This window comes from Rattus norvegicus, chromosome 19 (genome assembly GCF_036323735.1).
Source record: "Rattus norvegicus strain BN/NHsdMcwi chromosome 19, GRCr8, whole genome shotgun sequence".
In the NCBI taxonomy this organism is placed as follows: Eukaryota; Metazoa; Chordata; class Mammalia; order Rodentia; family Muridae; genus Rattus; species Rattus norvegicus.
Window position 1 is genome coordinate 45,996,713 of NC_086037.1, and position 27,827 is coordinate 46,024,539.

A 27,827-nucleotide genomic window follows, 5' to 3' on the forward strand; every position below is an offset into this window, starting at 1 on the left:
AGATGCTAACAGTGAGTTTCCTAGCTGCCTTCCTCCTCATGAAAACAAATACAGAAGGTTCCATCAAAGACAAGGAGAAGCTCTTACCAGATGCCAAAGCTGCTGGTACCTTTATCTTGGGCTTCCTGGCTTTAAAAACTGTGAGTAATGCATGTTTGTTGTTTGTAATTTGTAATTCCTAGTCTACCCGGTAGCCTACGATTGCTCTATAGCCAGTCTCGTGGGCTAAGCCACGAGAACACATTAACAACTTTCAGCTATATGTCTTCTATGAGAAAGGCAGCTTCTAATATTAACGGTTCCTGAGAACTGATATTTGTCTTAAAATTCTGTGTTCTCTGTGGGTGGAGGTCTGGGGTCTTGTGGTTGTTCTAGAGTTTGATCCTGGTTGTTTACAGTTCACTCTACCTTACAACCAACAGGACGATGGTGGAGGCGGCCCACACCAGCAGAGCATATGGATTTGATATTCCACACTGGAAAATTAAGGACGTCTGTTGGGGTTTTTTTGTTTTTGTTTTATTTTGGTTTTTTTTTTTTTTTGCTATAAACAATTTTTGAAAGTCTAAACATAATGCATGGGTCCAATTCATCAATATCTTGGAATAAATTTAGTCATAAGTTATAATAGAACGAGTTGTGGGGTTTTTTTTTTTCTGTAGGGAACAAAAAACCAAAATTGTCACATTGTCAGTTAAAAACCACATTAGAAATGAACAATTGAAAACTGAAAGCTAGCTTAATTTTAAGCAGCTTGGTAGAGGTATAAGGGGTCAGGCAGAAGGGAGAACCCTTGAAGACATAAGAATGCATTTTAAGCATTAAACTAAGTGCACACCCTGGCAACCTTTTGCTGATGGCTAAAATATTCCCGTCTTCTATGCTGTTCTTTACGTATTTACGTTGTCCATGCAGTGAGGTTGGAAACCAGAGTGCTGGCGTGGGTAGCACAGGCTCCCAACATAAACTATAATTCATGAAGGCCGATGCACTTCTTTTCCTTGGAGCTGGGTAACCATTTATGTTTGAGGTGAAGATGTTAATATGGAAATTTTCTGAGCTCAGGAAGAGGACGAGTGCTACCGCTCTAATTTATGACCTTTCATATGAGGCCGAGTGTAAAGGCAACTTCGATTGTCTCATATCCCAGAGCCAGCACATAGCAGATGTATGAAATTCGGAGTGTTAGACATAAACTTTTATTACCAAATTATAAATAATTTCCCCCACTTATACTGTTCACCTTTCAAGTTCATCTTGATTAAAATACAAGGGCAGCTTTACGGCGATTTCACTGCATTCTGCGGCTAGGAGAGGCTTTCTGGAGTTCACAGAGTAAAGCACCACAGCATTCGGGGAACCTTGCTTAAGGGGTTCAGACCCAGAGTCCATCCACTGCAATCCACGTTACACCAAAATGATGTCAATGAAGTCCAAACGCTTGTATGAACTTGTCAAATATCTGAAACCAACACTCACAATGCAGAATGGAAACTCTTTTTAGGTAAAAACAAAAGATATATTGGCTTTTGTGATGGTTTAAATGAAAAGTATTTCTCACAGGCAGCTTAAAGATTTAAGTACTTGGCCTCCAGTTGGGGGCATTGTTTGGGGAGAATAAGGAGCTTTTGGGAAGGTGCAGCCTTGCTGGAAAAGGTGCCTTACTGTGGCAGCAGCTGTGTCCGTGGGAGTTGAGGTGGGGGAGGTCAGAAGTTCTATAGCCTGGCCCCAGCTTTCTGGTACTTCTGTCTGTCTCTCTGTGTCTGTGACTGTTTGTCTGTGTGTCTGTGTACTTGGGTGTCTGTGAGTCTGGGGGTCTTGGTCTCTCTCTCTCTTCTGCCCTGCCTTTCTTCCCCACCTCTTTCCCCTCCCCCATAACCCCTCCCAGCTTCATGCATATGGGTGAAGATGTGATCACTCAGCTTTCTGCTCTGCCCACCCACTACCCTGCCTTCCAAACCACTATGGAGTCCCTCTCTGGAACTATGTAAACTCTTTCTTCTGTAGCTGCTGCTGGTCATGTTTTATTACAACAGTAACAAGATACTAATGCCTATCAATTAATTAGTATATGAATATCTCAGAAGATATTCAACTCTGGAGTCAAATCAAAAATGTCTTCTCATTTGTTTTTAACAAAGTTTTTACATCCCTTGAAAATGGCAAAAGAGTGGACCTAGAGTAGCATGACTTAGATGTTTCTCTTATCCAGGCTGAAGGTCAAGGAAAAGTCTGGGTCCCTGCCAGTGTGTCACACTAGCTAATGCCGGGTTCAAGCAAGATCTAGTGCCGATGTTCGATATTCAACTATGCTTTGGAAAATGTTGGCCAATCCAATGGAATGTCTGTTTCTATCATCCAGTCAGTCATACACGCACGGGGCTGTTGAACGCTCCATGAGATAAGCCGGGCACTAGACCTTCTTTTTTAAAAACACGACACTGAAGAACATAGCTGTTCAAAGACTACAAAGAATAGCCCTGAGACTGAGGAGATGGTTCAGTCGGTAAAGTGCTTGCTAGGCAAACACAGGGCCTGAGTTTTATCCTCAGGACCCACATAAAAAGCTAGGCATGATAGGGTATGCTTATAACTCCAGTTCCGGGGAGGCAGAGGCAGGTCGAGACAGAGGGTTGTTGGTAAGCCATCTAACTGAGTGAGCAAGCCCTAGATCACAGTGACAGACCCTGTCTCAAAATAGAGAGATGGCTCAGCAGTTAAGAGCACCGACTGCTCTTCCAGACGTCCTGGGTTCAGTTCTCAGCAACCCAGGTTCATGGCTTACAACTCTCTGTAAGGGGATCTGATGCCCTCTTCTGCTGTGTCTCAAGAGATGGACTCACATACACAGAATAAATAAATCTTAAAGTGTGTGGGGGGGCAAGAAATGACACTCATCACTGTCCTCTGGTACATGTGCACATCTAAAAAGAACATCTATAACTTGACAACAATTCAAAAACAGACCAAAGACCGGAGCAATGTGTAACTAGAGAGGGCACACAAATGGAAACCACACATGTCAATAAGAAACTGTAAATTAAGGCAACAATAAGAGTCTATCGTGTGCTTCTCAGAGTGGCCCAAATCTAAACTGCTGGAGATATGAAGTGCTAGCAAGGATGGGGAGCAGCAGAAGCCACAGCTCCATGTGAAAAGGAGAGACACGCCTAAGCCGACACAGCAGTCCTTGCAGAACGAAACACTGTCTACCCATCACTAGTTCCTTGATGTTTGTCCAAATGACTTAAAACTTAATTACAGAGCTGGGGAGATAAACTCAGTGATTCAGAGTGACCAAAGATCTGTCCCTAGCACCCCCAACTCCAGCTTGACGGGGTACATCACTTTCTCCCAACACAGGCGCCCACATGCAGGTGCACACATGTGTGTACCTTTCTAGACACATAACTTTACAAAATAAAATAAATTCAGAGCTGAAGAAGTGGTTCAGCAGTCAAGAGCTCTTGTTGCTCGTGTAGAGGACTGACCTCAGCTCCTAGCACCCACATGTTTGTTCACAAGCATCAGGAATTACAGTTGCAGGAGATCTGACACCCTCTTCTGGCATCCACAGGCACCAGGCACACAGCTAGCGCATATGCATCTATGTAGGGAAAGCAGTTATTCACGTAAAGTAAATAAAATCTTTTAAAAATTAAAAATAAAAAAGTTTAAGCATTCAAAACTTAATTCTGCACAAACACCTACAATCGGGATATTTATAACACCTTAATTGGTAAAGGCCATAGCTCAGACACAGCCAGGCTGTCCCTCAGTGAGTGAATGGAAACGACTGTGCTGGACCCATGTGGAACGTTACTACTCAACACTTACAAGGCATGAGTTATGAAGGCGTGGAGGGATCTAAGCCAATCTGAAAGGGCCGTGTACAGTGTTAACAGTCTGTGACACTCTATGAAGGACGAAGTCACTGTGAAAGGAAAGTAATGCATGACATGGCTGAGAGGAAGGCAGAGACAAAATGACTGAGCCCTGAGAGTGTTCCCAACAACATAAATAAGTATCTCTATAATGTTGTAAATGTGGGCACATATATTATGCATGTGTCAAAATTCATACAGTGTATATCGGGGGTACATCCTAATGTCAAACATAACCTCTGTATGGTAACACAGGCGTATTAATCATAGCATTGAGCTAAGTAAACTGAAGTAAGCTTTTCTGAATTATTTTTACAATGTTAAAAACTCTCCCTAATAAATTAACGTTATGCACAGGATTTTAAAGACTGGCTTTTGAACAGGAATCTGGGAGACATCTTGCACAAGTTTTTCTTGTAAACACAGTAAAAGTTGCTGGCAAGTGCACATGCGGAATGTGGAAAGCTGTCTGGTGTTTTGGTAAAGACCAGCTCTAAGCTGCTGGGAAGTTTCTTAGACTAACCACAGATTTATTCACTTGTTGGCCAACCATTTGCTGCCTTGGGACTTTATAGACCTGTCTCCTAAAAGACAGTAGCAAGTATTCTGCAGATGAACCAGGCCCCCAAAACTCTTCTCGCTGCCTGGTCACCGGCAAGACTGTCTGCACCACAGCTCTGTGGTAAGGTGACAGCAAGGTGACAGCAGCTATGCTTGTATCAGTCTCTACCCACCTAGCTCAGTCTACTGTATACTACACATATCATAATTCCGATCACTGAGAAATGCAGTATGTAATACAATTTGATCTCAAGTAGTCCAGGCTGATCTCAAACTCATTTTGTAGTGAGGATGACCTTGAATTACTGAGCTTCCTGCACTCATGCCTAGGTGCTAGGGTTACTGGTGTGCACCGGGATGCCTACCACTGTGGCACCAGAGACGTCCGTGCACACTAAACATGCATCAACTGAGCTAAATCCTTAGCCCCTAATTTGACTTATAAAGCAGTTTATTTTAGGCACAGGGCATAGCATACTCCTTCTTTAAATGTAACTTTACTTATGTTCCTAATTTTATATTTCAAGAGCCTAAAGTGCTGTTTCATCGAGGTCTGTAATTGTTTCATCTTGACATCAACTAGAATTTTACAGACAGATGGGAGGATGCTCCTGTTCTTTACCAAGTCTCACGCTGTTGTTCTCTCTCCGGGATATCAATCAAAGGCACTTAGAGAGGGGGAACCCGTTTTATGTCTCAGAAAACAGCCCTGCATCCTAGATCCTGTAACACTTAGTGGAATGCGTAACTGTTGTTTGAAGTTATTCTAACTTTGTTGACGGTTACACATCGGGAATGGAATTAAAATTTAAGATATAAATTAAAATATAAGGAGATCATGGTTGTAGAAGAAAAGAAATCAAGTCTTCCTGTGATCTTTTCCTTCCATAAATAGAAAGTATCCACTAAGAATTCATTCAGTATTCCAAACCAAGTTCCCATACAACACTAAAATAGTATCTGCATGCAATTTCCAGTTAAACTAATTTGTAATGTCTTCTTATAACTGATGCCATTATAATTCAGACGCTTTGAATTATTTATTATTTATTTTTGTTTCAACATTCCCATGGAAACAATCTATTCATACATTTAATTTATATGCAGAAGTCAGCTTGAGGGTTTGAGGCTTTTAACTTTTGTTTGCTTAAAATTATTTAAGACTATTTCTGGGTACTCAACTATGATTTTAAGGTTCTTTACTGTTTGAAAAAACCTCAAAAGATCACTTCTAGCTTTTGGTTGGTAGTTTTGCTTTAGTATTTGATTTTCTGGCAAAAGAGAAAACATCAGAATATCGGACGTTTACTTCAAGCTCTAGGTGCCAAATATGCCAGTAAACTAGCCGGTTCTCAGACGCAAGCTGGCTAGCGCGATAGAGTCTTTTTGATCCCGGCGGGTTGCCGTAGCCAAGGAGGACGCTGATTGGGTGAGGCGGGAAAATGCGCTGCCGGGGGCGGTTTCGGTTTTCGGCGCGCGCGTCCGCGGAGGCCCGGCCTGTGAGGGCTCCGGATCCCGCTGTAAGGTGAGCTTGCGGCCCGGGAGGGGTAGGTGGGCGCGGGTGAGCGCTCCGGGTGGGAGCGGCCAGCCTAGGCCGCGGATGGCCCGGGCTGGCGGGGAGCAGCTCGAGCCGTGGCCGGGCCTGCGCCCCAGTAGGCGCTCGCTCGTCCGGGCCACGCGGCCTCGCGTTGCCGGGCGCGCTCTCGTCGTGCGCGCGCTTCGCGCCGGTTGGACTGAGCGCCCGAGGTTACCGTGGCGCGAGACTTCGGCGCCTCCTCCACTCGCGAATCCGTGCGCGACGGAACGTCGTAAACGCGGACGAGCGGAGGAAATGGTCCCTACTGAACGCTTCAGCTCACCAACTCCCTTTCTCTTGTGTGGGCCGGTTTCTGTTTGAGCTAAAACCACCATTTCTTTTTTAAACCAGTTACCAGTACTTAGTTCTATACTTAGATTAAAATGAGACAAGTTGTGATTGTAAAGTTCTTTGGTCTTGTTTGGGCCCTCTGCTTTATTGCGTGGATCTCACAAATAATTCAGCTGTTTCCCTGACTGACACCTTTGGGTGTGAGTTTTTGATTCATTTTCGCATCCCGTGCGATACTGTGATGCCTTAACTTTTATTTCTCGAATTTTCCTCAATCATCAGCATAGACGGTTTTTGCACTTTGCGAGATTGATTTTTTTTTTTAAGTGTTGGTAATTTATCTGGTTCACGTATGTATGACGCTGGTTCTTCAAAATCGTGAAAGTGCCTGTTGTGTTTCTAAAGTAGCAACGCACAGCCTCTCTTTGGAATTGATAACTACTGGGAGTTTGAGGTTGCCGGATGTAGCTCAGTGTGTGTGTGCACGCGAATGTTACAGCACACATTAGTCAAATGCTGGAACAGGAAGAGACAGCCAGTAGTAACCATCTAGCCTAACTCCCTTATTTTGCAGATGAGCCTGGGGCCATGACAAGTGAAATGGTGATGAGTTACCTGAGATGCTAATTAAGTAACAGAGGAGATTAGAACTCAGGTTTCCTGCCTCCCAAGTGAGTACCCTTAACTACTACATCAGCTCTTCTCTCACTGAAGGGTGGCTTACTAGATAATAGAATTTCTTTTTAAAACGATTTTTGGGGGTTGGGGATTTAGCTCAGTGGTAGAGCGCTTGCCTAGGAAGCGCAAGGCCCTGGGTTCGGTCCCCAGCTCCGAAAAAAAAAAAAAAAGAACCAAAAAAAAAAAAAAAAAAACGATTTTTGTTTTGTTTGTTTTGTTTTTTTTAACTCCCTGGCTTGTTTTCTCCTTTTGGATTGAGGGACTGGAAAATAGAAAAGTCATGTTTTTGTGTCCAGCGCTAGAAAAAAAAATTTTTTTAGATGTCAACCCCTTCAACATTTTGATGATTGCTTCTAGTTTCCTCATTGCTGGGATAAAATACTTCTGATAGGTACAACCGTTATCCCTCCCAATACCAAAAAGTGCATGATGTTCAAGCTTCATCTGTGTTTGCATATAACCTGTGCGGTCTTCCTGTGTTCTTCACACCATGGCTAGATTACTCACAACGTGCCATTTAATGGAAGTGGTTGCAGTAGAGTATTGCTTAGGGAGTGACGGCAAGGGAAGATCTGTGTCTCTGTAGTGGAGAGATCTGTTGGACATGTAATTACAACTTCATTTTAGCAGGTGAGCCAAGGTTGGCGGAATTCATAAATAACAAACCCACAGATACGGAAAGATGATTGGTTTGTATACTCATCATCTGGTTCTCATTCAAGTCTTGGTATTGTATACACAGTCCTGTGTTGTATACACAGAAAACAGTGTTTGAGAAAGAGGGAACAAGGTGGTAATTAGGTCTCCTCGGCAGTGTTTCTGTCATTGACGTGTTGAACCACACCTTTGGTGTAGAGTACTGTCCGCTACGCCAGCAGTTCCCAGCCCAAGGTCACAGCCCCTTCTGGGGTGTCTAGCAACCCTCAGGAATCACATATGCGTATCAGATATTTACATTATGACTCATAACAGTGGCAAGGTTACAGTTACGGTGGTTGGGGGCCACCACACCTCGAGGAACTGTATTAAAGTGTCTCGCATTAGAAAAGTTATTGAGGGACATCCCTGGGCTCTGTTCACTAGGTCCTAGTTATGACCATTCTCCTGTCGTGACAATATAGAGTGTCTGTAGACATTTTTAAATGTCCCCAGGGTGGGGCACAAAAATCACCTCTGTTTGAGAACAGCTTGCTTTTAGGAGTTAACCTAAATAACCTGATTATCAGGGCTTACGGCCAAACCTGGAAACTGAGTTTAATTCCTGGACTCACCAACTCCCAAAGGTGACCTCTGACATCAGTGCATGTTGTAGCAGTTGCTTACTGCCCCTGCCCCGCTACAGAAAACAAATGAGAAAAATCCAGGGAGACATCACTGTCTGGGTACGTTTCCGAATCTGCCTCTGAGCAGACGCCTTCCTAGGCTCGGGCGTCTAAGCACCACGTGCTGTCTGTTCCTCTCTTGTATTAGTTAATGCTTGTTAATAACGAAATTGCACATTCATAGCTGAGGCGGTACATACACGATGCTTTAGTAGCTGTGTCTGTGGTTGGAGGATGGTGAGGGAGAGATTGAACTTTTGTGTGACCCTGCCTTTAAGTGCTTTTTCCACACCTAGTCTGTTTGTGTGCCAGGACTACTAGAGAAGATGTTTCCTGTCCCCTTGAAATTTAAAAACTGTATGAGACTGGGTCTAGCACAGCTTGTATATCACTGGGTGAATACAATTTGGCACGCACACTGCACCTACCCCTCTTCACCCCATTATTTAACTGTGAAAACATTGCCATAGAGCAGATATTCTCATACTAGACCTTTTGGTGGCTTCTTACGGGAAATAGAGTGCCATGACCATCCAATTATGAAATTAGGTCACTTAAACAAGCCTGCATAGGAAGCAGGAAGGGGTGACACTGCACTTGTAATGGGAGTGTATCTAATTTTGAAGGAGGAACTTTTACCAAGGTGACCCTGGCAGAAGGAAGTCTTTTTCTTGTGTTTATGGTTCAAGAGTCTTATCTCTTGCTTCAGAAATTGTCAGAACTATTCCTTCTGCCTTATCCAATTTAAAAGATGAAAACTTAAAATTACTTGAGCCAAGTGATGGAAAAAATTGTGGTGTCAAGACCAATTTACTTGCACAAAATGGATTTATGGGCAAGTCATTAAGTAACAAGGTGTGCCAAGGAAGCCTAATGAGGACTAATGCAAAGGGTCTGGCTTCCTGGGGGATGGAGAGATTGAGTTTGAGGCAACCATATTTGTTCCATATAACTTCAAAAGCATCCTTTTCAAACCATCTATCAGAAAGTACTCTAGAGAACAAACGAGGGACTGCTCTTAGCTCATCCTTTCATGTGGCTTGAAGTCTTCTGAGGAAAGGGCCTATTGTTTTATAAAGTGTAGATAGTGGGCCCACGGGGAAACAGGAGTCCAGGACTATTGCTGCATACTCTGCCAGCTAAATAGGAAGCAGAACCAAGCAGTTGCTGCTAGGGATTTTCCTGTGCCCTCCTTCCATGGTATCCAGCTAGCCAGCTCATAAAGATCTAGGATCATGCACACAGATTGTCTGGTCCCAGCCCAGACCTGCTGACTGGAACTCTTAATGTTCGGATGATTGACCCTAGGGAAGCTATCCCAGAAATCATGCTTCTCTCACCCAAGAGCGAAGGCGGCACTGCACTCCTGCAGCTGTCTGTCTCCTGCAGGGTAGATTGTTCTGTCACACCCAGAGACCCAGTGCCTTTGCCAAGGCTTCTCTCTACCACTGTCTGACTATGTCAGACTTGGCTCACAGGTTCAGAAAACCTCCTCTGCTGTCATGTGTGGGCTCAGTCTTCTCGTGGTAGACCTCTGTATATAATTCACCCAAACGCATGCAGCCTTTGTGAAATATGCCACTACTGCGTGTGTTTATCCCTCTGGAGAGTAAACTCCAAGGACCCAAGGCCTCATCTTCCCTGCTACATCCCAGCCTGCACCTGAGGCTTAGTGAGTACTCCATGAAGTGTGAATTGCCCCAGGAAGAGGTTGATGCTAACTGAAAAACTAGACTTAACAGAGTTTTGGGCAAGCTTAGAAGAATATTTCTGCTTTCCAAAAAGGTACAGAAAGTTAACAGTTTTAAAGTAATGAATACTGTTAAGCCTAGGTTTATATTTTTTCACTAACTTTTTTGTCCTAAAGTATAAATGGTATTGGTAGGGGTGAAATTAATAATCCCCACATATGGAGCTCAAAGGATGTTACAGTCCCTGGAACTGAAGTTACAAGCAGTTGTATGTCACCTAATGTAATTTCTGGGAATCAAACCTGGGTCCTCTGCAAGAGAAGTTCATATTATTAACCACTGAGCAATCTCCTTGATTCAGTTGCAGACTTTTTAATGTAGAGAAATGTACAGTTAATCCACATGTAGTCAGTATGTGTACATATGATATGACATACAGTTTAAAATGCCAGTGTGTTTACATTCATCTTTTAACCTTATGTAAGTATGTGAGCAACACTATAAGTAAAATCTGCATCTTCATACATTGATTTTCCCTATGGAATAGGATACTATAGGGACTTAACCTTTAAAAAGTGGTTTCCTTTTTTCCTAATAAAAATTCCCGCATTTACCATGAACTTGGTTTTCAAGAAGATGGATTTTAGTTAGACTATGAGAGTGTGTGTCTGTGTGGGGGTGAGGGGTGTATGTACACATTCCATTCGTAGGCCAGGGGTTGACTTTAACGGGCTTCACAAAGCTCCTCACATGATCTCAGTGAACCTGGAGCTCACTGGTTTGGCTAGGCAAGGCTGGTTAGCAAGCCTCTGGGAGCTTCCTGTCTGCCCCTAGCGCCAGAGGTACAGATGTGTCTCAGCGCACCTACCTTCCAATAGTACTGTGGACCCAAACTCAGGTTCTCATGCTTGAAGCCCTTTACCCACCGAGCCAGCTTTCCACTTGTACTAGGTTTTGGGTTTTGATTTTTAATGCAAAGAAGATGCTTTTCGTATTTCAGATTGTACATGAAGGAGCTGGAGCTGTGGGATTTGGCCTCTGGTTGCAAGTGATGGTCACCAAGATTCAAGAGAGGAGTCTGGGCCTTCAAAGTTAATAGGTTCTCTAGCATTGTTTAACTACAGAACAGTATATATGCACAATACAAGTGTGTGGCTTGTAGATGGATGGAAAGATTCATTTTTACTAAACTCATGAAAAAGTACTGAATCTGTTATCATATTTACCATTTTCTCTTTAGACTCAAAACAACACAAATAAAATTGTTGTGTGGCCAGAGTCTCGGTTAACAGCAGTTGTAATTTTAGCTCTGAGTTAATATCGTGGAGCTAAGAAATGAACTGGCAGCTCAGTGGAAACATTGAAATTTGCTGAGCAAAATAATCAGTTGATGAATTTTTTAAATAATCTTTGGAGCTTTGCGGGTAGCAACTGTGGATGGTCCAATATAACCTGAGCACTTGGCTTCTTGGGTAAAGAGAATTGTTTTCCTTGATTTGTTCGTGCCTCTTAACACACAGTGTTTAACTTCTGGATTCTAAATTCCTAAGGTAAAACTCTGGCATATGTTTTTAAATTGCCTTGTACAAAGTATATGTTTACACTTTTGTTGAACTGATGAAAAATCTGCCACATGGCCTTCCAGGTTTACCAAGTAGCTAACCCTGGCATGCAGAGACCTAGAGAGCATCCTGACAGCATTGAGTGGATTGGATGGATATACTTGGAGTGAAATCAGCAATGCCATTTATAGAAGAACATGTAGTTTTTATTAATACATATATATACATATATTTTTATTTATATATACATATATATAAATAAAATTGGGGAGGAGTGAGTCTTTAAAATAACATAAAATACCTTTTAAGTCTCATGATCCATGGCAGGTACACAGAGTTGTTGCTGAACTGCACTGAAACAAAAACCAGTTTCTAGTCTCTGACTTCTGCTTAAGTGACTAGTATTTTCCTTCATTTACTGAAATATTTGGAGAGATAGCTCTTGCACAACAAGTCTTGGATAAAGTAAGGATAAAAACAGTACCTGCTAGGGCTTGGGAGGTGGCTGTCAGAAAAGGGTTGCTGAGCTAGCATAAGGATCTCAGATCCCTTGCACCCTTGTAAAAAGCCTGGTGTGACAGCATGCCTGTCTTGGGGTTTCACTGCTGTGAAGAGACACCATGACCAGGGTGACTCTTAGGAAAGAAAACATTTAATGGGGGCTGGCTCACAGTGCTGGCGGTTTGGTCCCTTATGGCAGGAAGCATGGCAGCACTGAGGCAGATACAGTGCAGGAGCAGCAGAGTTCTTCATCGTGAGCTGCAGGTAGCCAGACACTGGACGTGTCTCACACTGGGCATAGCTTAAGCATTTAAGACCTCGAAATCTGCCTCCACAGTGGCATACTTCCTCTAACAAGGCCACAGTCCTAATAGTGCCAAGCACTCAAACACATGCGTTTATGGAGCCATACCTGTTCAAACAATCATAGAGCCCCTAGAATTCTAGCGCAGAAGAACAGAGACAGACAGATGAGGGGGCTGGAGTGGCTCCTTGGCCAGCCAGTCTCGCCAAACCGGTAAGCTTTAGGTTCAGTGAAAAACCCTGTCTCAAAAAAGTTGGCTAGCTAGAGTCTGAGGAAGGCCCAACATCAGCCTCTGGCTGCACACTCAGGTATGCAAGTGGCACTGTTGCACACGCCAGCAACTGCCTCGGAGTGAAGCTTAAGGGAGTCAGTGCGTGTAAAGTGCTTAGAAAGCTGCTGCATGTCTGTGTTCACTTGTTAGGTGTCCGTCAGGACTTGCAGGGAAGTGTTTAGCTGTCAGTTGTTGATGAGGAGGCCTACTTTGTATAGTGTTGGTTTGAAGTTAAACTTAAATATTCTGTCATTTCTGTCTAACTGCAATTTGCTTCAAGTTATTTAATGTTTCTATTCTGTCTTTTTTTTTTTTTTTTTTTTTTTTCCGGAGCTGGGGACCGAACCCAGGACCTTGTGCTTGCTAGGCAAGCGCTCTACCACTGAGCCAAATCCCCAACCCCTAATGTTTCTATTCTGTTTTCATCAGTAAAATGGGAATGTTATACCTTCTCCCAGAGTTATACTGGTGATTACATGTGGCATTTATAGATGTTAATAGAGTTGTCAGCATAGAAAAGTATTTATTAACTGGGCTGAGGTGATGGTGGCTATAAGGGTGTCATGTGTGTGACACATTAGAACAAGTGGATAGGAATAATTGCTCTGTAAACAGCTCTGAGGCTGTGCCCTGGGCTAGGGCTGTGTGAGGTGATGGGTGTGAGCACAGGTCAGCTGTGGTGTCTAGCAGAACATTGCACAGCTTTGCTGCTTGATTCCCTATAGATATGTTAAAGGCCCAAGAGTTTTGTTTTGCTTTTTGGTGAATAATTAACTTTAGTCTGTATGTATTGCTCTTTCCTGTTTCTGATCAGGATTGTTAAAAATGAGTCTGCGGAAGCAAACCCCTAGTGACTTCTTAAAGCAGATCATCGGGCGCCCAGTTGTGGTGAAATTAAACTCTGGCGTGGATTACCGAGGTAATATTCTCATGTTTTATCATAACTGGTATAAGTAAAAGAAGAAAATGTGACTAACCTCTTAAACGTCCTCAGTAGACCAGAAGCGTTGCTCACTCACAGGTTGTTTTTATCTTCTGAGGTGGTTCCTCTTACAGTGAAATGCCTGCCGGTGCTGTGTGTTCTGAGATCACAGCTGCCTACGTTCCCTGGTAATAGCAAGGGAACCCCCGTCAACTCTGCTGGGGAGAGCTCAGACCAGAGAGCACCTAGGTCCTAGGGCCAGCAGCATTTGTATTTGCAGAAGAGTTCATGATTGGCACACTTTTTTTTTAATCTTTTTTTTTTTAAGATTAATTTATGTATGTGAAGGCATAAGATCCTATTATAGATGGTTGTGAGCCACCATGTGGTTGCTGGAAACTGAACTCAGGATCTCTAGGAAGAGCATCAGTGCTCTTAACCTCTGAGCCATCTCTCCAGCCCCTGGCACATTCTTATTTAGCCCGAATCACTTTACAGCATGACCTTCAGGGGTCGTGTAGTGAAGGATCCAACAGTGCTCTGTTCCTGTAGAGAATTCTTTCTAAGGAGCTCTGGGTGCTGTCTTGTGACCCCAGCACTGGGAAAGAGACAGGAAGATCCAGAGTTTGATGATAGGTTCAGCTACATCTGATTTTGAGGCAGTCCTGGGCTACATAAGACCCTGTCTCAAAACAAAAACAACCGAAAAAATGAAGAAAAGAGAAAAAGGAAATGAAGAATACTGAAGACGAGACAGAGGCACTGAAGGGGGACGAGTATGTGGTAGGGTTGGAGCGGCAGCTCAGAGCCTGGGGATGGAGTCTCAGTAACTCAAACACAGTTCTGCCAATGATAACAGATTCCGTGTTAAAATAAGGAAAGCCCTACTTCTCTCAAATTGAGATTTGCTAACCTGTTTAGGCTCTATCACATAGATGACTGACTCAGCAGTTGTGTGGCTGTTTCTGGGTCTCCTTTCTAGATTTCTTTAAGGTTTTCTCCTTTCCCCACACGTTTACATGTGTGCTAAGTACTTAAATACATTTGTCACTTTGTTCTCATAAACTCTTGAGATTTTGTGATTATTCTCACTAGGAAGTGAGAAGCTAGGACTTACTGAAGCTTGACTGGAAAACATTGTTAAATTGCTGGAGGGACTAGAGCACTGACTCAGCAGGTAAGAGCACTGGCTGCTCTTTGTCGAGGACCCAGGTTCAGTTCCCAGCACCCAGGAGGCATCTCACAACCATCTTTAGTTCCAGTTCCAAGGGATCCGACGCCTCTTTGGCCTCTGAAGGCCCGAGACAGTGTGTGTGCAGGCGAAGCACTCACACATATAAAACTAAAATAAGTATTCAGTAACCCCTAAGTTTCAGCACAGGTAGGAGGGTTCCATCCCCAGTACTGCTGAAATGAAGGAAAGGGGCTAGAGAAATAGCTGTGCAGTCAGGAGGACATAATGCTCTGGGAGAGGACCTGAGTTCAGTTCCCAGTGCTCACGTTAGGCAGCTCCTGTGATTCCAGCTCCAGCACCTCTGCCTCTGAGGACCCACACTCGTGTGCACCTACACACGCACATCGCTAAGAGTGTGTGTACCCACACAGGCACATCGTTAAGAGTGTGTGTACCCACACACGCACATCGTTAAGAGTAAAATGAAATCTTTAAAAAACATAGAGGGGAAATCATTTTGTTTTAATCTTGGGTTTTTGTTTTGTTTTGTTTGACATGAATAGCCTGTTGCCAGTGTTTTATGTGTGTTTGGTTGCTTGCTTTTGAGTCAGGGTCTTCCTATGACACCGGCTGTTTTCAAGCCCTTTCTCTTTCTGCCTTGTTCCCTCCCAGTCCCAACTCACTAACGTGAATAATAGTGATGTTGTGTTTTGAGTTATCCTCTTGTCTAATTCCATATCATACCGTGGAAGTTTCTTAATAGTCTATGCTTTAAATGAAGAAGCAAACTGTGAAACTGTCTTAAGTTTTCTTTAGCTAGAAAGTTATTGTTCTTGATAGTTGACAGTCCGGTCTGATTCTTTGGAAGTTTAACATCTCTGTTTGGTTAATGTCTTGTGCTCAGATTACACACACAGACTTGAGAAGAAACCTCTGTCTGGAGGATAATGGGGGCAGAAGCAGAGAGCGAGGAGCATGTTAATGAAGTTAAGATTTTAAATGGGACCATTGACTTAGTTAGTTGAATTGAATCTGTATTATGTTTTTATTCTTTCTTAAAAATATCATTTTTGCCCAGACACTGAGAATTAGAAGTCTACTAGTTTCATCTTTTGAAAAAAGTCTTCTGGTCAGATTTTAGAAATTTAAGCCATCTTAACACAAATAGTGATTCACCCGAACTGTTTTCCTTGAAAGCTCCCTGAATGTTTGTAGCCGTTTTTCTCTATTAGTTTTGATTTTAAAAATAGTCCATCTGCGACATAACAGCGCGCAGAGTGCTGTGATGCAGTGTGTACTCCCTGTTCTCAGGCTGCTGCTTGCTGACAGTCACAGCTTTAGTAGTCCTTTCAGGAGCACCTGCTGTCTGTTATCTTAACAGATTGTGGAGACTTCCTCTACACCCCGAGTCCATTCATCTGCTGCAGTAGATGTTGTGAAAGACCGAGATAAATCTGCCAGATCTGTATTTCACTGAGCGGCTAAAGTAACAAATGTCACCCCGATGGAGGCTCATTTGTCCCTGCATAGTTGCCGTGTCTGTCCCTGCCTCCCAAGGAAGGGCATTTGGTCGGAATATTCTAATGCTTATACTTTTGTGAAGGCTTTCAAAGTTGCTGTGGTGACACATCCCAGGCGGGAGTGACAGTTGGCTGCCTGTCTTGGAGCAGTGGATCCACGACTCCTCTCATGCTATGCCCATCCACCCTTCATTCACATTGGCACCGAGTACAGGTGCTTTTGTGTTTAAGTCTGTTGAGTTTTGTTTACAGTGTGGATTTTTATATGATGTGTCTGAAAGCCAATGAATAAAGCGACTGTCGGCTCTAAGACATACCCTGTAATTGTAAATTCTGTCTTACTCTGCTCCAGGGGTCCTGGCCTGCCTGGATGGCTACATGAATATAGCATTGGAACAGACAGAGGAGTATGTAAACGGACAGCTGAAGAATAAGTATGGAGACGCATTCATCCGCGGAAACAATGGTAATAGCTTCCCCGAAGTTTGTGTTCAGAGTAGGCCGTTCCTGTGTAGAGGAGAGAGCACTGGGGAGTTTCTAAAGAATGTTAGTGTTCCTGTGTTTGTATTTTAGGTCTTGAGTATACACCAGATCAGTTTGTGAGTGGAAAGAGAATTCTCCGTGGAATTTTGGAACTAGAAATTCTCCTCTTTGTCAGTTGATGAAGAGCTGAGGACGTTGGTGTACTGAGCAGAACCGTCTGTCCGTTCCCTTAAATAACCATGTACTGTGTTCTCCTGGTCATATGTGAGATGGAAGCCACTGCTGTGCCCCTGCACACCCCTGGCACTTAGCCCTTTGTCCTTTTTCCAGTCAAGATTCAGGTGCCTTCTGTGGGGCTTTGTACCTTTCTCCGTGTCAGAAGTGGGTCAGAAAGCCTGGCTTTGAAGTTCTGTGACTGTTGGCCACTGCCCTGCTTACTATGGCCATTTTAAGTCACCTCATTTCAAAGTACAAATTGTCAGTAGAGTCATATTTGAATACTTGGAGGCTAAGGAAAGCATGGACATCACTAGGAATTAACCCTCAGCCCACTTGTGGGTCCCATTTCCTTCCATGAGGAGCTCTTTTCTTCTGGAATTGATTTCTTCATTTCTGAGGATTGAGAATCTTCTAACAGCCTTAAAGGTTGGGTCTTGTTAGGGACTAAATATACTGGCTTCCTGTATCTACCTCGTTTATGTTTCAGTAGTTCCTTCTACTTCATATCCTTCTTACTTGCCCCCCTCCTTTTGCTTGGAAATATTATGATCTTGTCTGCCCTCAAAGCAGCTGATAGTACCCCATAGCAGGGAATACTCCTACAGTGACATCCACCCAGCATGTCTAGTGTCCCTGGCAGTGGCTTTTCTCATTCTGATGATCCCTACACTATACACGTTGTACTTAGTAACAGTTGTCATTATTCCCACAACCTATACGTGGCTCTTAAAGAGGATCCTGGTTCACTTGGTTGAAGTCTGTGCTGGGCTCTTTGAGGAGACATCTACTGTTCACTTTAGACAGGCTTGTCAGTATCTGAAGATGTGTGGGATGGGAGGAGGGCACACCCTAGGTAACAGCCTGACCAGTGGCCAGGTGGCCCCTTTTGTCCTATCTCCGTGCAGCACACAGTCGCTGCTCAGTATGACTGGCGAAATTACATGTTGGATGACACCAAAGGTTTATACTGATCACAGAGTAAGGACTTTGCTATCTTAAAAGTGTCTTCTCATTTTTTTCTCCTATGGAAACAGCAACTATACACTGGGAAGATGAATGAAAATAATACTATTTCTTTCTTTTACTTTTTTCTTCATGTGTATGTTTGTCTGCATGCATGTAAGTGTATCACGCGTGTGCCTGGTACTTAAGGCCACACAAGGTCACTGGACCCCCTGGAACTAGAGTTACAGTTGGTTGTGAACTGCTTTGTAGGTACTAGGGACCCAGCATTGTTGCTCTGTAACATCTGTAAGTGCTCTTAAATGATGAGCCGTCTAGGATGGGGAGGGGACACCCATATAGAAAGGGAGGGGGAGGGGCTAGGGGGATGTTGGCCCGGAAACCGGGAAAGGGAATAACAATTGAAATGTAAATAAGAAATACCCAATTTAATAAAGATGGAGGGGGAAAAAATGATGAGCCGGCTCCCCAGACAGTCTGAATCCGAGACCTAGCCTAAAAGATTTAGCTGATTTGCTTTTCTCAAAGCTTAATTGTGATAGTAACAAAATATTCTTAAATTTTAGGTATTTTTGATTTTCTGATTCTTGGTCATAATTTGTAAAGTCACCAACATGCATAGATACGACTAGTTACAATTTTGTAAGATATCAAAGCTCTGTGTCAACTCAAAACTCATTTTATCGTGACCTTCATTGCATGGTATAAAAGTCCTTTAAGGTGTGCGAGGTGCAGGCCAGGACCCACAAGCCTTTAAAACTGAGGCTGTGCCACTTGAGTGACAGCTCATTCTCTTGTCTTTCCAGTGCTGTACATAAGTACACAGAAGAGGCGGATGTGAAGACGCCAGGAGAGAGGCACTGCTCTTCAGCGATGGATATATGATCACTCTTATGATCTTGGTGGCCTGTTTTTGTGGTGGCTGGTGGGGGTTTTGTTTTCTTTTGTTTTTTTAATTGACATCAGAATAAGATAGAGGTATTACATTACAGATTGAATCTTAAGCTTTTCACATTTGTTTCATTGCTTATTATTTCTGCCTGTACAGATGCTAAAATTAAAACAGTTTGTTTCTCAAGGATTGTTTTACCTCAGGTTGCAAGCAGTGTCATTTGTTGGTTGAGTACGCATCCAACTGACTAAGCGGTACATTCCGTGATCAAGCCGTCTGGAGGCTTCCCTTGTCTCTTTCCCTGCTCACTCGCCATCCATAACATTTAAAGCAGGTAGATGAAAACCTTCTAGGAAGTCGTGTGGTTTCAGCCTTGTGCTATAGAGAGACAAGAGGTCAGAAGTTGAGCTGTTGGTTTAGTCGCTGGTGCTGGTATCCCCACAAGGAGTGCAGCTCTGTAGACCCTGTGGGCTTGTACAGGTTGGCCACAGCAGGTGAGAAGGTTGTTTGGAATCCTCAAGCCGTCCTGCCGATCCTCCTGTGCAGTTCAACTCTTTATGTTAACTTGCTCCCTGACAAGAGTGTTGGCAGCAATGGTAGGTTACTCCAATCGAGGGGAGCTCAGCTGTCCCTCCGTCACTCTGGCCGTGCTTGAGGTGGTATAAGCGCAGAGTCCCCGACCTCGGTTTCCAGGTGCTGAGCTGCTTTCTGTTTTAGCAGGTGGTCCTGGAGAGTGGTATTCCGGAACAGGGTCGCTTGGCACAGGCAGAGCCTCCAGGTCATGTGACTCCTGCTAAGTGCGTTGTGCTGTCTGTAGAGATTGTGTTTGGGTGCTTCAGTTGCATGGACACTGGGGCTTTTCTTATCCCTCCTTCAATCTAAACAGAATCCCTGGCTCAGGAGGTGGGACAGTTTTGGAACAATTGCCTGGCTGAGGGAAGTAAGAGAGATGGGAAGCTAGGGAGGGAGGGAGGGCATACTTTCTGGAGAGGTGCATATATGCCATTTGTCTCGTTTAACTAGTAATCAGAAACAGTTAATAACTCAGGAAAGACAAAAAATGTTTTGTAAGGTTTGATGGTGTGCACACTGAAAATAAAACACTTTATCCTAAGCTTCAGTAATTCATCACTTCCTGACAGGGGCTTGAAAAGGGACCAGTGTGTAAGTACAAATCACCAATTTGCTCTTTTATAAATGGCTTCTTTAAAGGAGAAAATGGATGTCTCTCAGAGTGGAGCACACATGTTCTCATTTGTTTTTAGAGTGTGTGAGGCTGCCAGGTTACTGTGTCCCTTCATTCACTCACTCAGCCGCCCCTGAAAGCAGTTGTAGCATCCCCCACCAGTCTGTAGCATCCCGTCTTCGCTCATTTCTTCCCTGACCTCTCCTCCAGCATGTGGGCCTTTATTTCCCTCTTGCCATTTCTGGCTTAATAGCTCGACTGCAGAATGTTGTTTTCATCCATAGAACCGCTTTTAATCAAGACCGACTTTGGGAACTGCTACCGTTTTTATGGTAATAAAGAACCATATGCATCTGGACCAGCACATGTTGTCCCCTGTGCATACCTTCTTGTGATAGAATTCTGAAACAAATTGTAAATGCTAAAATTACTTTTCCTTAACTGTAGTCTCCTCATGGTCTGTGAATGGTTTTTGGTTGGATTGTAGCAAAGACAATTGTTCTAGGGTGAAAATTTTTTCACTTGAGTAAATACATTTTCCTTGTTCCTATGCTCCCAAACCATAGTTGCCACCATCTTTCTCCTGGACTATGACAAAACAGAATGTCTGACAGGAAACAGAACTTGTGCTTGGTTTCTAGACGATCTGCCTTCACATTTTGTTTTGGTCTGTGAGCTTTTCCTTGGCTAGTCTTGCAGGCTGAATCAATTCTTACTTCAAAGTGTTTATCCCAAACAGAGCCGTAGAGGAGCACAAATACAGATGGCGGCCATGCGGTTGGAACCGTGTTCTCCTTCAGCCTGCAGGGAGGATTCACATCTCAGCGTCTTGTCTGAGGCCATATGTAATGCACGCTAGGATTCCGAGATGCGACGGATAGCAAGTGCTTCAGGGGTTTCCTCAAGGTCGAACCAGCAGCATCGCCCTGGAGGCTCCAGCCAACTTCATTAGACACGAGCTCAGGGAAGACTGTGGTGTTCACAGTGGCTCCCGTGTGACGCATTCCAGGAGCCAGTCTGTCCCCTCACTGAGACTGGAGACATGCCCACCTTTAAAGTGCCTTCTGCTTTGAGAGAAGATGCTGGTCCAGAGTATTGGCTTGCTGCTGTTGTGGGAAGATCTCAACCATGCTGTAGTCTTGGCATTCTCACAGCCAGTCTACAGTTGCTAAGTTTTGTTTGTTTTTCCTGCCCCAAAACAACTATTGGTGAAAAGAAGACAAACTTTGGCTTTCCCCTCACCTGACCTTCAACCCACCCTAGTCTAATAAGGTGGCTTCTGACACCAGTGAGCCCACTTCTAAGATTACAAGGCTAGGTGTGGTCTGATCTGAATATCTAGCAGTGGCTTTAATCCCTGTAGCTGCTGCCTTTTCTACTGGATGTGGCAAGGCAGCCATGAGGGCGTCCGTTGACCAGCCAGCCATGACTCCACTGAAGTCTTGCCTAAAGGTCAGGATGGACGTATGCATCCCTGTGTACAGGGCAAGAGACAGCCCCAAATGATGCTTACTTTGTCCTCCGCTTGCTTAGTGTCTTAGTTGGGTTTTACTGCTGTGCACAGACACCATGACCAAGGCACCTCTTAAAAGGACAGCATTTTCTTGGGGCTGGCTTACAGCTTCAGAGGTTCAGTCTATTATCAAGGTGGGAGCATGGCAGCATCCAGATAGGCATGGTGCAGGCAGAGCCGAGAGTTCTACCTCTTCATCTGAAGGCTGACCTTCTGGCAACTAGGACAAGGGTCTTAGAGCCCACAACCTCAGTGACACACAGCCTGGCCACACCTACAAATAGTGCCACTCCCTGGGCCAAACATATTCAAACCACCACATTTTCTTTCTTGAAAAGTTAGTGGCGGTAACTAGGGAGGGGATTTGAAGAAACATCAGCCCCCGTTGAATGGCAGCTGTGGGCAGGATCTATGTGATACCCTAATTAGTAAATGAGACACTACCCACTATGCACGATGGGGTTCACTTGCAAGTCTGGCTATTTATGGGAGAAAGTATGCCACACTGTCTTTAGATGGGACAGGATTTTGAAAATAGTTTATTAATGCATTTGGTGTCTCAGCTGTGTTCATACCTTAAAATTTCAGATGAACTTGGAACTGGAAAACCTTGAGATCTGACTATTTCCATCTATTTGTTGATGGATCTGTTGGCTTCCTGTTTTTACACATTTTTATCTATCCAGCAAAAGCCAGATTTTCTGATTTAACTAAATTGCCATGCTCTCTGCACCCCACCCTTTTACTCTCCAGTCTGAATGCCATCATCTGCAGCATTGAAGGATTTTATTTTCTTGGTGTAGTAGTTTGATGTCTGTACAGCATACAGAAATGTAAGCATTTTAGAACTTTAAAAAAATCATTCAACATTTGAACAATTAAGATAGATCAGTTTTCAATGCTTGCTTTACAGAACTGGTCAAGTCCATGTGGACTCCAGTTAATCCAAGCCTTCTAATGGAAATGATTCTGGTGTGTTTGGAAAACATACACACACACACACACACACACACACACACACACACACACACACACACACACCTGGGTTAAAGGAGGACTTTGTGAAAGCCTACATAAAATAATTTCAGAGAAATGGGTTTATTACCACAAACTTCATGTGTTAGTCCAAACACTACTCTGTGCTTCTGTCCGAAGCCCTATCAAAATTGCAACGAAGAGGAAAAGCTAAGGGTGTTGTGAACTGCTGAGTAAATGATGGCAGGACAGAACAGGACAGGACAGCTTCCCCTCCCGACTGGTGTCATAGACAGTTTCCAAATCCTAAAAGTCTGAAACAAGTCAGAGGAGCCCATAGGTAAAGCTCTCCTTGTGGACACGGCGAGAGTGTTGAGTCAGTCCCTAGCTCTTGTGATTTTGCTTAGACTTGATGTCACTTGCTTCTGTATCCTATTAGCCAAGCAAGTTGCATGGTCATGATTTAAGTTTTTCCAGAAAAATAGGATCCTTTCATGTACACAGAAAACCAAAATCCCAGCAGAGATTGGTTAAACTGTGTGTGTGTATCAATCATACTTCTCCGTGGAAACGGGGTGATATGCAGAGAGCTGTGTGAAGGAAGTAACATTCCGGCACTGTCAGGGTTGCAGTTTGAGCCTGCAGTTATTCTGTTAGATACTCCTGTTTGTCTAAGGTCAGTCTTATTATTAAAACCTTCAGCTGGTTGGATGAAGCCCAGTGGCAAGGTAAAGAAAGATATGTAGGCTGTTAGTTCAGTCTTTTTACTAAAGTGTTAATCTCATTTAGAAAATACTCAGACAGGGTAGTGTTTGACCACACAGCCCATTTATCACAAAATCAGCCATGTGTTAACTGTATCCTTTGCCTTATCAGTGTCCTTAGCAGCCCTCTATGAAACGTATAGAAGCAGAGTCGGTGAGATTTTTATTGCATTGAAAAGGGAATCTTTTAAGACTGAGTTCGTGAGACCCGTGTCCCTGATGTCTTACTTAATCAGAACAACGACAGATAGTGGCGGCTCTTTCAAGGCCTCAGAAGCGGGGTCTGTCTGGGTGGATTGGTTATGCCAGGTTGGCTTGCAGAATTCCAGGCTAATGCATTTCTAGATTTCAATACATCAATATATTGGGTAAAGCCAATATATCTTCTACCCACAGTGTAGGTGGGTGGTAATGGAACTTTCAGTCTGCCTTACTGTTAAACGTGTTTCAAAGGTGTGGATTGTGTAACATCGGAACAGTCTATGCGTTGGGTTTCTATGGCTTGGTTTTTAGGCATCCAAAACCCCTTGCGTGTGTCTTTACCCGGAGAATGAATATGCAGGCTCATTCAGAATGGTGCAGTCATTAGGACTGGACTCACAGTTTGCTTGTTTCCTTCTGGCTATGAGATCTTTGGTGGTGTCTCGCTTCAGACCCACTTGTAAAGGGGATTTTGATTCCTTTAGAAACACAGAAATATAAGAATATGTTTGGGGTTTAATCCCAGGTGTAGGATATGGGGCTGCTTCAGATCGTCTGTAGCAGCTGACTAGTTTTCCTTGTGCCTGGCAGGGGTGTGATTTTGCCAGCAGCAGATAGTTTCTGCAAGTGTATGACATGTGGAATTCTGGGCATTTTTCCGAGGGCAAATAAATGCTAAGGCATCAAGAGGTGTGGTTTGTTGTTGGCTGGTCGCCCTTGGTTGTTCCTTGAGGTTTGTTAACTGGTTGTGCCCAAAGAAGAAATTAGATATCCTGACAGTGAAGATCAGACGTGCCCCAAGGAACTCCCCAGCTAGGAGGAGTATTCTAACGATAATGTTCCCCTTTCCTTTCCGTTCTTTGTTCTCTCCTGTCTATAGTTAGGGCTTTGAAAGGGTGGAGAAGAGTGAATGAAAGAACAACCCCACAAAGAGTGACACCCGTTCACTCCAGATCGCTAGCATGGGCGTGGGTGCTTGCAAGGTGTTTTTTCCAGCATCTCAGCAGAGAGCAGTAGAGGAGCAGCGTGGGGATCAACACTTCTACACATGCATACACTCTGATGCCAGCAGAACTAATCCTGTGTCCTCCCTTCATGGTCACTAAGAACTTTTGTCAGATGAAGAAACTTGAGGAAAAATTGTCAGGATAATCTGGGGAGTTACTACAGTCAGAAAAACCACACTTGAATGCTGGGTTCCTTCGTTTCTATCAATAAATCAATTTTCTTTCCTCCTATTCATGGAGCAGAAAAAAATGCCAAGATGTACACGTAAGCTGCTGTCCTTCACGTTGAGAGATGATGCAGCAGTCTGTTCCTGCGGTGTTCACAGAGGAACAGCAGTAAGCCTTTTGACCCCAGGCCAAAGGAGAAACCTGCCCCCCAGCTTGTGGCTACAGGCACTACTTGCAGACTGTTGGCTTTTGAAATGTCCATCTTTTAAAGTGTTTTTCCTTTCTAGAATCTTCCAGTTCCAGTTACTGTTCACCAGTTCTCTCAGCAGAGGGTGAGCAACTTGAGGCAGTACACTGCAGAGCGGAGACAGGCCGGGTCCTGCCTCCTTCCCCCAAGCCCAACGCTAGCTCCATTTGTTCTGTAAAACAGACACTTTTGTTCAGATGTGTAAGGGCAACTAGAGGTAAGATGCCTCATCTAAATCCGAAGTGGCCACCAAAGGCCGCGTGAGAAAGGCTTGGTCACCAGCTTACTATTGGGAGGTACTGGGACTTTTTAGGAGGTGGGGCTTATTAGGTTTTAAGTCATTAGGACATGGTTTTGAAGAGTGGGTTAAAATTCCTTCCCTTCCCTTGTGTTTCTTTGCTTCTTGGCTTTGCTTTCTATGATGTTTTGCCTCACCAGAAGCCCAAAGCAATAGAACCACCTGATCATGGACTGGAAAAACTGAGAAGAAAAATGGGGCATCTTACTAAGTTGATTCTTCTCAAGTGTTTTGTCAATGTGAGAAAGAGCTGACTCCTGTCACGTGACCTCCTCCCTACCCACCGCCCCCACTCTGCCATAATGCCTGTGCTGGGGTGTGCTCTTATCCCGTGTCCACGCTTCCAGTTGTGCATTTACTTCCAACCAGGCCATGCTGTGTGTTTTGCCAGTACATCTTATTTTGTGTTTTAGTTACAGTTTCTCATTTGATCTCATATTTTTTCAACACATTTAAGAAACATTTGAAATAGAAAAAGTGTTGGAGGGAGGCAGAGTAACAGCAAAGAGGGGAGATGAATGGAAAGTTTGTAAGCTTTTTCAGATCTAGTTCCAGTGAACAAACTATACCTATTTATTTGTGGTTCAGTACAGAGATTTAAGAGAACATGCTAATTCTAATCATTGCAAATTATATTGGAAAATGTAGTCAAAACCATCTTCCTTCAATTCAAAATGAGTATGTGAATCAGTCCTGACTCATGTTTTCTAGGTGGTTAGCAGATATAAATATGGTTTCGTATACGATATCACAATAAAATCCTTCCATTTTACAAATTAAAAAAAAAGAAAAGAAAAAATGTTCATTGAATCTGATCATTTTGTAAACTGAGGAAGATCCTGTGATGTCAAGGTGTAAACAGCCCTGACCCAGTGACCTACTAATTTCCATGTAAAGAGAAAGAGTGAAACATGTAGTTGAAGAAACAGTTCAGGGCGGGAGGTGTAGCTCAGTTGGCTGGGTGCTAACAGCATGGGTTTGACCCCAGGAACAACACACACACCAGGTAAGAAATCGGGAGACTCTCCTCCCCAATTGAGCTATGCTTTTCTGAGCAAACATCATCTGTCTCTTCAGAGAAGTGGAATTAGTTTAAGCCAGTAGGAAACCAGCTGAAATAATGACGTCAGATGCAAGCTCTGCCCTTATTAAAAACCAGTGCAGTCATCAATAGGAGTCCTGCAACTGCCAGCTATTCTTTAGGGAAACCCATGTCCTCCCTCTTCCCACTCTGTTTCGTGGGCGAGCCCAGATAACCAGCTCCTACACCAAATCCATAGTCCCCATACCTCTCCCCACCCCTTCCTGTATCGCGTATCCTTCTCCAGGTTGCCTCTGTTGTGAATGTCATTTCTAGCTGTTACTTAAACACTAGGGATTGGACCCAGGGACTTGCATATGCTGTACAAACACTACTGCCAAGCTAAACCCCCAAGCCTTGTATTGTGTTATTGGGCTAGCTGTTCTTCAAGCTTCCTATGAGGGTAAGGACATGTTCCCACACCAGAGCGCTACTGAGTGGTACAGGGGAAGGGGGGTGCTGCTTTAAAGAGTGACTGGAAGTGTTCTCTCCTGTTAGGTGTGTATATGCCAGAGTTTACATCTAGGGCTGAGGACGCACTGCTAAGATAATAGAAGAAACACCAAGGATGGCTGCTACTGGGCTGGGGGTGCAGATAGGGGGGTGCCATCTCATCAATGAGTTCAGTGCAAGAAGTGTCCCGAGGGGCTTGTCTATGTCAGTACTTGGCCCCTAGCTTTGAAGAGGTTGTAGGAAGGTCCCTGGAGAATGGTAATATCCAGTCTCTGCTTCCTGAGTGGTGGTGCTACAAAGCTAAGACCGTGAAGGTAAAGACGTTTCCTAGGCTCTCACACTGGAACCCTTCCTTCTCTTGGGTGTAACATCACAGTACGTGGGCAAGTGACAGGAATTGGGGAGAGGAAGTTAACTGCCATCTTGGTGTGCTGACCAGAGCTAAAATAAATGTAAAGTAGCCATGCACGTGTGTACCACAGCCCTTATGGAAACAGGTGTCAAAAGGCTCAAGAGTAGTTCTGTGAGGTCTCATCCTGTCTGTATACAGCCTTTAGAGAGAAAACTCTTGGAGGGATTTTTTTGGTTGCTTAATTTTTTGAAGTACACATGTTCAATTTGGTTACTTCGCATAAGAGCCTAATAGGCCTCTTATGGTCCTACGAGTGAGAAGATGCACACTAGGAGAAAGCAACTTGTTACATACCATGTCAGCGGGGGAGGACCAAGGCAGGTCATTCACACCGTCTGCTCTCAGGGCCAAGAAGGCCGGTGGGTACAACGTGAGCTGAGGCTTTTCAGAACCTGGACAACGGAGACAGGTAGGTGCCTTTGTGACTGAAATTAGCTAGATGCTCACAGACACTGGAAAGGCTGGGCTTGTGTTTGATTTTCTTCCAAACATTCCTGGGTGAAGAACAATGTGCCTCACTGCAGACTTCTCCAGGTTAACTCAGGTCTGGTGGCACAGATGGCTTAGCACATAAAACAACCTACAGGTGACACAGAAGCCTGTGAATGGGTGGGGAGGAGGGGGACATGAGGGAACAATAGACCAGTCACAAATGAGGTTAAAATCTTGAAATGGGCTCTGAAGTGAGGGTTGGGGGGAAGGCTTGGG

At 44.0% G+C, this 27,827-nt stretch overlaps 1 protein-coding gene and 1 long non-coding RNA gene across 3 annotated transcripts; one reads left to right on the top strand and one right to left on the bottom strand.

The window, feature by feature from the left end:
- The first annotated feature begins 5,879 nt into the window (after nt 1-5,879).
- On the top strand, nt 5,880-20,440 carry Lsm6 (LSM6 homolog, U6 small nuclear RNA and mRNA degradation associated). Of its 2 annotated transcripts, NM_001126085.1 has the most exons (5): nt 5,880-5,970; nt 6,887-6,983; nt 13,456-13,560; nt 16,610-16,723; nt 18,729-20,440. In NM_001126085.1, exons 3-5 carry the CDS (start codon nt 13,467-13,469, stop codon nt 18,761-18,763), a joined length of 243 nt encoding a protein of 80 aa, NP_001119557.1. In that variant the 5' UTR covers nt 5,880-5,970; nt 6,887-6,983; nt 13,456-13,466; the 3' UTR covers nt 18,764-20,440. The 2 variants fall into 2 exon arrangements, with proteins under 2 accessions (NP_001119557.1, XP_006255470.1); XM_006255408.4 differs by lacking the exon at nt 6,887-6,983 and having other exon boundaries at nt 5,937-5,970; nt 18,729-19,011.
- On the bottom strand, nt 12,938-27,676 carry LOC134483636 (uncharacterized). The gene is made up of 2 exons (XR_010060466.1): nt 27,414-27,676; nt 12,938-13,748 (listed from the first exon to the last, which is right to left on the bottom strand). It is a non-coding gene; the product is annotated as an uncharacterized LOC134483636 (long non-coding RNA).
- Nucleotides 27,677-27,827: the final 151 nt, after the last annotated feature.